Source organism: Atta cephalotes (genome assembly GCF_000143395.1).
Source record: "Atta cephalotes unplaced genomic scaffold scaffold00056, whole genome shotgun sequence".
NCBI lineage: Eukaryota > Metazoa > Arthropoda > Insecta > Hymenoptera > Formicidae > Atta > Atta cephalotes.
Genome location: NW_012130120.1, coordinates 1,137,300 through 1,147,093, shown reverse-complemented (window position 1 = coordinate 1,147,093; position 9,794 = coordinate 1,137,300). Strand labels below are relative to the sequence as shown.

Below are 9,794 nucleotides of genomic sequence, written 5' to 3'. Positions count from 1 at the left end.
GAGAGAGAGAGAGAGAGAGAGAGAGAGAGGGAGAGATCTGGGTCATACGACCATATATATGTCTTCATTGATGACGCTTTGTATTCATCGCCTCCAAGATCACTGAATAATCTTGCGTGTTCACCAACAAAGTATACATGCAATGTATATGATTATGTGATCAAAGATAAGTATAAGTATTTTACTTTGAGTTTGAGAACAGTGCTGTTTAGAATATAATATTAATAGAGACGGATGAATGGCATGAATAAAAGTACTGCTTTTGAGATTTCCACGGTACTTTTTACATATACAGAAACTATGCTGGGTGTTCAGATCAATTATTAGAATGCCAACGTTTTGTAAACATTGCAGTTTATTTCATCAAGGCGAGGAGCAGCTTGTATACATCGGAAGTACGTATATACAGGCTATTCCTTACCCTGATGAAGTAAATTGCAATTCTAATAATGGATCTGGACACAGAGATAAAAATTTATGCGAACCGCAGTATTATTCAAAGCAGTAAAAGTATTATTCGATTTCGAAAATAATAAGGTAAATGATATTTATAAGCCACATGCGCTCGGCGAACTCATTTAATCATACGACTAAAGTTCCAAGACACGTGAGTCCAACATAATGAGAAATAATTCTATAGTATCATGATTTAAACTAAGGAAATTAAAGATGTATTTCAATAATGAAAAGAGATAGCATACATCCTGTGCCGGATGAGTGTCGATTTTGAACGTCGTTTAGAAAGGGCCAGAAAATACGATACTCTCGCAGACAAGCCGCGGCAAATAGATTCAAAGTTCCAACTGTCTTGATTAATAAGAGATTTCCGATGAAGCAATTATTCGTGTGCCGATGGCAACTTTGGAATATAAATTTATGCATTACAATATAAAATTAAATAAAAAATTAACAGGAATTGCTTAACGAATGTTGAAAAATTATAAAAAAATATTTGTAAAAAATGTTGATATTACTTTAAAAAATAATTATGCATGTATAGTATATATACAATATCAAGAGATTACGGTTTTATCTCGCGCCAAATGTAAGCGACATGCAAATGTAAGCGTGAGCTGCTTATTTGAGCTGCTTATTGTCAAAACACAATTATTGGATCTCAATAATAATTGGATCGATTGTCTCAATCGATAACTGAAGGCTCTATATAAGATAGAAGAATCGTCAAAATGAATGCTAAGAAATTCACAAAAATGCAAAGCTACCTAAACCTGTGTCACACAATCAAGAATTCGTGCAGCAGAAATATGTTTCTATTCAGAAGAGACGTAAATTCGAATCGCGTAGACGTCCGGCGGAATTTACAAGCGAAGAGAGAAAAAAAAGTAACACGCAGCTCTTGTACGTGGCCTCGCTCGCACATAAACCGGAGAAGAAGAGGGACACACGTCTGGACGGGGATTTATTTTCGGAGCGGATCTGGTCGCTTTCTTTCGCTTTTTCCATTTTTCCGTTCTGGCGAAACCGGTACGAGGTTTAGCATTTTTGTCAGTCCAAGAAATCCCGCGTTCCATCCGTCGTTCTCGCGCCACGATTCCACGAAATATTAGCCATAACAAACGAAAACTGTATATACTTATGATATGGTTAATGAGCTTCCTTTGTATCGCCCGGTTATGTCAACTGAGTTTGCTATTCAAAATAGGTCGGCGTTACAAGCGCCGCTTTGTCACCCTACTTGACATTTTCTGTCGCCCCCGCAACTTCACAGTATAAGCTGTATGAACGAGTTATACCTTTCCCTTCAATATTATAATTTATAATGGAGTTATGGCTACATAATTTGCATGGAAACTATACAAGATTCTAATATGAAAGATCTAGTATTATATTTTTGTATATTGAAAATATGTATTGTATAAATAAGTTACGGTAAAAATTATGTGTATAAAAATATTTACGTAATTGCAAGATAATATTTTTATTAATAAAAACTACATAATATATATTGACAATTGTAGAGAGATGCGGTGTGTAAAAGGAAATGCCAGAATATTAGAGAGAGAGAGAAAGAGAAAGGCCAACATGGCCTATAAATGAAATACAAACTATGTTGTAATAGTATATTTCACAGTAACAGTTAGAATAAACTCCAATACAATAGCAGACTGTTGTTGGATAAACATGGCAAAGTATGTCAAAGGAGAAGACACGGTTAGAGTTCATCTAAAGTACAATATGTCAGAGTATACACGACCAAATCTTTGATTCTCGGACCTAACGTTTTATATCACTCATCATATCAACGATATCACTGTTCTAGATTTGATTGTGACTATAAAAACCATAGAACGCTACGAATCTTCAATATATTTTATATATGTGTAATTCATTATATGCATATAAAATATTAATATATATATATATATATATATATATATATATATATATATATATAAAATTATACAATATTATTACTACATTATTTTCTTCAAAGTTTAAAAAAAATTTGTATAAAATTAAGTCAAGTCGCTTTTATACGAGTTTTACTTGTTTAATATGAAAATCTCATTCAACGTTGCATGAATATTAAGTAGTTACATTTAACGCTAAGTATACGTTGCGTATAAATATTCTGCAGAGAAATCCTTTCGTGGACAGCAGCGGGTGTTAAAAAGAGTCTGGAGATAAAACTGAAATCTGAGTAATACCATGACGAGTCACGGCTCCGATTATATTCAAACTTCCTGTATGCAGAGATCTCCGTAATGAATCCTTATCCAAAGACGCGCTTACGCATGGCGGATGTGGCATCGTTCGCTATGATTCTTACATAAATGTATGCGCGTATATTATAACGAATATTCCCATGACCATATATTTATGATGCAATTATATGTTATCACTGGACTTGGATTTGTTGAAAATCCATACTTTACCCCTTGTGTCATAGATCGAAAAAAGAGACTTAACGAACTCGTTTACATCTGGGTCGATGAGAAATAATCATGGCACAAAGATCGCAATTTGTATACAATTGCATAATTGGGTGCACAGAACATGCATATATACCTACATCTATGCATAGAACAGATCGATATGGAAATTATAGCAATATTGCAATCATGTGCAATTATTTTTTCTATTACATCTATCACTGCTACTATATCAGTGTAGTTTTCTCCATTTTTTGCAAATCTGCACAGAATATTTTTCCATTGAATAGCCTAGTACTATAGTGACAGTTTGCACGATAAAGCGAGAAAAATGTACGCGATCGGAAACAGAATAATGCTTGTTGAGCGGATTATTCGCGACGCAATGGTATTATAGTCGCAACTTGTTGGATCTCCAGGTAGAAGCGAAGTTTCCGTATTTGTTCGTTTCGTACGGCGGCCATAATGATCGATTCGCCTCCGGTTATCGATTTTCCTATGGAAATTGACCTCGCCGATACGCGCGCATACTTTTCTGCATAAATAAGAGATTTCCCTTTGAGGGATAGCTTTTCATTCGCATGAAAAGCGATATCATCATGCCGCAAGTTTCGTTACTTTCCAAAACATAAATGACGATTTACTTCCGATAAACAATGCAACATACAATGAAAATTGCCGATAGCTTCATTTTAATTATCGTTATTCTCCGATAACAAGAATCTCGTGCAGCTTGACTTCTCCTAAAAGCATAGATGAAGAATTTTTGCGAGCATCGATCGCTCTCATATAATTTTAATAAAATGATATTCTTTTTTCTCTTCTGAAGAGAATGTGTGTGAAGCACACATGGTAAATGGAAATTTTTAACGATTACAAAAAGATCTCAATCTATTCGTTTGAAAGACAAGAAAAATCGATAAATATGGATAAACTTCAAACTACAAGAAATTTATACAATTGAATTTATACAATTGAATGATAACCATATAAAACTTTTTAAATATTAGATAATAATATTTTATGTGTGTGACAATTATTCATTTACGATTTTTCAATCTGTTAACGGTGTTTTTTTTTTGTTTTGCTGCGTGCAAATGAGTCGCGTGATTGGTGACCGAGTTCCACAATTAACGAGCAAAGACGATTTGCGTATATCATAAACGCAGTGTCAGGCGCCGACATGCTTGCAGCCGCCCATTATTTCGTCATTAAAGATAAGCTTCTTGAAAATTGCACACGCTCATGAATCAAAGCAAAGGATGTAGAGATCGGTTACGCAATTAATGTCCGCATCCTGCACGATCCAATGCTCCATTTATGTTCCAAGCAACACAAATAATAGCATTTTCTTAGGCTTAGCACTACTAACTCTCGTTCGTTGACTACAAAAATAAATATTGAGTGGAAAGAAAGTAAAGAAAATAACCCGTGCGACTAAAATAACACAAAAAACTCTTCGGAAGATTTGTTCTGTTATTTGTAATTCGAATTGTTGGTCCTTTGACATTTACGAAACGTGATATCTCCAAAATAATTAATTGATGACACTGATGACAGAGAAGAGAAAAATATCCGCGAGCTTCTAACATTCATATAAAATACATATTTATGGTTTTCACTTTTTTTAGCATTAGAGTGCGATATAGTAGACTCCTGGCGATGATTAATCTTCATCCGAAGCGTCAAGCGTCGACGATGAAACTCCGCACAATGAGCTCTCGGGTGGCGCGTGTGAGCGGAGCGATGGCAGGGATAAAGTGCCACAATATCACGGGAGGAAGGTTAAAGGTCAGACGTCCAATTCGCGTACAGGTCACAGAGTCGCCGGAGGACACACGTGAACTATGCGTATGGTACCTGCCATGGTATTGTCGATATTTTTTCTGATGTTACATGAAAAAAAAAAAAATTCAACTCATCGCCGATGAGCACGCGCCCGGAACTTGTCAAAACCGGTAAATGTGCTATCTTTATGATAAAAATCATTGTCGATATTTTACATCTCGCGTTGCATGCAAAAAAAATTAAATAAAAATAAAAATAAATGATTTTTACATATTTTATATTTTCAGAGCTATGATTAATTTGCATGAATTGTTTTTTTATGATCTTTTCTTGAAAATCTCTAAAATAAATGTTGTATAATAAATGGTAAACGGTAAAATAAAAAGCAAACTACATTGTGTTATCAAATTCTATAGTAAACTGTGTTATTTTATTTCTATTGTATAGAAAAATATCGATGGAAAAAGATTCCACGATTGGCTAAAGGTTCGTGTTGAGTCCGCCAGAGGTGAATAAATTTTATAATTAACGTTTCGAAATAACAACTCGTGCAAAACAAATGTTTCGCGCTGCAAAATTTCAAAGTTCAATACGGCAGGGAACAATATGCATGGTTATTACAAGCGATGTAACCATTGATAAACTATCTCGAGTAAAGGAAAATTCGGTATAGAGTGCGTTGATTAATACAGAGAGCTCGAATACAAATTGTATTCGAGTAAGCCGGGCGCGTAATTGAAAGCCGAATCTGATTGATATTGAATGCTAAACCAGTTCAATCCAGCAGATCCATATAGAATCTACGCCCTTCTGTCACAATCATATAAGTCGAATATGTTTACGTAATGCTAGTAGCTTCTTAGAAATTTTACGAATTAAAAAAATTAATAATATTAAACTAGATTTTTAAAAAATCTTTTATGAATCAAGAATAAAAAATTAGAAAATAGATATCATAATTTTTTAAAGTCACCTAAATTTACATTGAAAGTTACATTAAACATTAAGAGAATTTCTTCTTTTAACAAATATTTAGTATAATAGAATTAACAACGTAAAAGATAATCTGTATATAAATGAAAAAGAAAAATTAATGAAAGATATTCAAAAAATATATTTTGCTATAAATTTTGCTGTAAATGCTAGCACAGGTAGTTAAAAATGTTTTTTTAAATTATTTTTTAACATAAATTATCATCATCTTAATATGATTTAATCGACTATCAGCAAGTAGTGTCACGCAATTTGTCGGTAAAACAGTTTAGAATGTGGTTACAGATGGCAGCTCGAATCAGAAACTTAATTTTCTATCCACATAGCGTAATTAGAGACGCAAACCAGCGTTTCCAACGCAACTTCGTATGCTCGAATAAAATTCACCTGTAATATCAGAACATTCCGCGCAACTCTGCAATTAATGTTGAGACTACAAACGAAATTAAACCTGGCTTACACGATAGTCGTTCACATTTTCAGGATAATTTAATAAAAATGCACGAAGCAATCCAAAAGGAAAATATTACATACTGCAATAGCATTCCACTTTTCCTTTACAGAAAAAATTATAACATTGTTTCAATTATTTATTATTCACTTTTTTCATTTCCTATCCTTATAATTATTAACGTACAAATTTACTTTTAGAAAAGATTCTATACAAAATGAATAATAAAATGTATTTAAATTTTATCTCGAGTTATAGCGACATCTCTTTCATTCGGCTCAAAATTTATAAACATTTTCTATTGCAAAAACTCTGAATGAACGTTCAAAGATTGTATCCCAAAGAAATATCTTGGAGATCCACAATTTGCGAAAAAAAGCAAAACTTTCATCAAAACTTTCGTGATCGTCAGTCTCGTACATTTTGCTCGAAAGTTTGCCCTAATTTCGGTATGTCGAGAATCGACCGCCGCTGGAAACGAAATAAAGCGAGCTAAGTATGGGAACGTGACGGGGGATTCCAAAACTCTTCTCAACCTGAGCATAATACCGAGAGAGAAACTATCGATTAACTGTCCGCCACGTTCTGTCTCGCGAGCGTCCGGAGCGCATTGTCTTTTCACCGCGCGATATCGCCGCTTATACTGCACTTCGCACAGCATGGTACTCTGAGAATATCTCGTAAACGCTCGCCACGACTGTTTCGCGTTCCGCGGTAAACCAACCAGAAAAAAAAATTACGCTTGCTCGCCCAGTTTTGATTGAAACCGATTGTGAGTGTGCGTGCGCGCAGGAACTTTGTAAAACTGAATAAATAAAGCATTCCTTTGTGGTTAAACTTTCTCGAAAATGTTAACGATCCAGGCCGCATTCTCTCTTACCGTTTCTTCTTCCATCTCACTTCTATCGAAGCACAAATACAAAACAAAGATTTACTTACGACAATCATCTCGGAGGGCTCGAGGACGAAGCATTCGTTGGGTCGCCTGGCGCTGCCACCCGTCCGCTTCCCGAAGCTGCAACAGCGATAAAAACACATTTTTTAATCAAAAAATTGATCGCGTTATGTAGATATCATCATATATTCCCCATACAGATTTTTAGATTTTTAAATTTTTATTTGTGAAATTTCATAATAGAAAATGTAATATAAATGTAATATAAATATCTTGCGATAAAATATTATTATATAAATAAATCTGGAAGTAAAAATTTCATAAATCTCAATGTCAAATGTGACTTATTTGCTTCTAAAGAAAAAATACTCTATTATATATTATATAATATAAAAAGAGAATGAAGTATATTAGAGTATAGGATTAAACAAATTTTTTTTAATTCATTTGTTTGAGTCGTTAACATAGTTACAAATCGGTGACCATACAAATGCTGTGCGTGTAACTAATCAAATTTTGTAATAAATAATTATACTTGATAGCGATTTCGAAAAGTTTGATAAGTCGCACGTATAACCGCATCCCAGTCTCGTACTGATCATCGATTTGTAACCACAGAATAAAGTATTCGTATTATACCTATTCTGTAAAATAAAAATAACAGCATTTTGTCGAAAGTCAACAATTTGGCATCTTTTGAATATCGTATCTCATGGAGATAAAAGAAAGGGAAAAGGGAAGGGGGAGAGATTTCAAATTTATCATGTAAATCCCTCAATTTCGTATTGTTTCAAACGACAATACGAGGGTGTTCGTGCAAACAATTATTATGCCGTGACGCCATTCTACGCCCCAGTATTCACTTCTACGACCAATATTGGACGCTGCGACGCCATCAACAGATGTTTCCCATCGTCGAAAAGGGCACTCCTCAAATTAGATATAAAACCATAATGGCTCAACCAATTTTCGATAGGGAAAATCTGCGGTTATATATGAGACGGGAGCTATTGAAATGTGACCGCCCAAATCGAAATCATTTTTCTTAATAAAAAGTATTGTAGCATGACATCAAACCTTACATCAACTTACATAGTAGATCAAGAGATAAAATCTTTCCTTGAAAGTGATCATAAATTATTCAAATTTAATATTAAAAGAAATTACATAATGTTATCCAATGTAGAATATGTATGAAATATATAGACAATATCAATTTTCTATTCACGTTTAGCAAAGAAATATACAATAAAATAAAAACAAAATAAAATTCGCTCAAATTAAAGGACAATTGCATCGTTAATAATAAAATTGTCTTTCCCCTCGGGATATTTTGCTTTTTCATATCTGGAGATATCATCACGAAAAGTCCTCTTATAAATTTAACGGTGACGACCGTGAATCGAACATCAATGTTCGACCGACCGAGAATCGGAAAACCAAGATGGTGGGTAAAGGGAAGGAGGAAAGAGAGGTTGCAGAAGGCCGTAAGGTTGTCGAAGGCTGTTGACCCGCGTGTTATCCCGCTCCTCCCTCGACTTAACACACAAGCAAAACCGTGATGCGTAACGCACGCGTAACGCATGCGTAACGCATTGCTCGTCTTCTCTGTGTGTGTGTGTGTGTGTGTGTGTGTGTGTGTGTGTGTGTGTGTGTGTGTGTGTGTGAGCGCGCGCGTGTGCGTGTGTATTCGTACATCGCAGAAAATTAAATTCGACGCGGATGACGCTCCTCGGCTTCTCCGTCTCTTAAGCCTATCGTGAGTTAACCCTGTAAACGTCGCGTTGCTCGTTTCGCTTCCTCAGGATTATAATTATTTCGTTAGGCATCTAGGTCATCCGTTTTCTGCACGTGCGCCGACATTTCCGCCTCTACTTAGAGACAGAACGATCGATCTTGCCGAAAATATTTATCTAATTTTAATTGTGATTGCGCGCTAATTATTATTCAGTCGATTGAACAAAAGATGATTTTGATAAATTTTGAAAAATTAGAATGAATTTAAATTGCACGAAAGTATAAGCAAAAAATAGTTTTAATCCTTAAAGTAAGTATGTCTAATTCTACATACTATTAAGAGAGAGATATTTCAAAATTTTGTTGAGAAATAAAAAATTTTGACATTTTAACATTTGCATATTCATTCCGCTCATCAGAGACGATTGATAAATACAATAAATCCCTTTTCAGTTTTATTTCTACAAATATGATCTAAAAATATTTAGAATAATAAATTAAGAATAATAAATGTTTCGTGGAAAAAATGCGTGCGTCCATGTACATACTTACACACACGCATACACACGCGCGTGTGTATGTACAGATAGATAAAGCGACAAATTGAAAATAACTTTCTATATGATGATATTATACGTAGAGCATACGCACACACATAATCGAAAAAGAGAACCGACGGTAACCGAATACAGAAAGCGAAATTTAACAGAAGCAATACAGATATTTCCAATGGTTTAACAAGCGGTTCACTATGTACCTTTAATTTGTTTCCCGACAACCGCTTTTGTAATGGAAGCAATCAAAGCGCGCGCGTCGCTTCGAATGTCGCGTGTGCTTTATATTCCACAACAGTGTGTGAAGTCTCGGCACAAACTTTTGTCCAGTCGTGTCTTTCTGTTTCCATTTTCCCGAAATATACCCGCAGGAGATGCTCGTTACAATTCGCTCTGATCTTAACAAAGACCAATGGTGTAGCCAAGCGTTCATTATCAACGATCTTATATGTCTAAGCGCCTCTCTCTCTCTCTCTCTCTCT

General features: G+C 34.7%; 1 protein-coding gene across 1 annotated transcript in view; it reads right to left on the bottom strand.

Annotated features, from left to right (window-relative positions):
• The window catches only part of LOC105623391 (rap guanine nucleotide exchange factor 2-like), a 37,572-nt gene that overhangs the window by 25,658 nt on the left and 2,120 nt on the right, over positions 1–9,794 (bottom strand). The window contains exon 2 of the mRNA XM_012204785.1: positions 7,066–7,141. Within this exon, the coding sequence (XP_012060175.1) occupies positions 7,066–7,141 (76 nt within the window). The remainder of the gene's footprint in view (positions 1–7,065; positions 7,142–9,794) is intronic.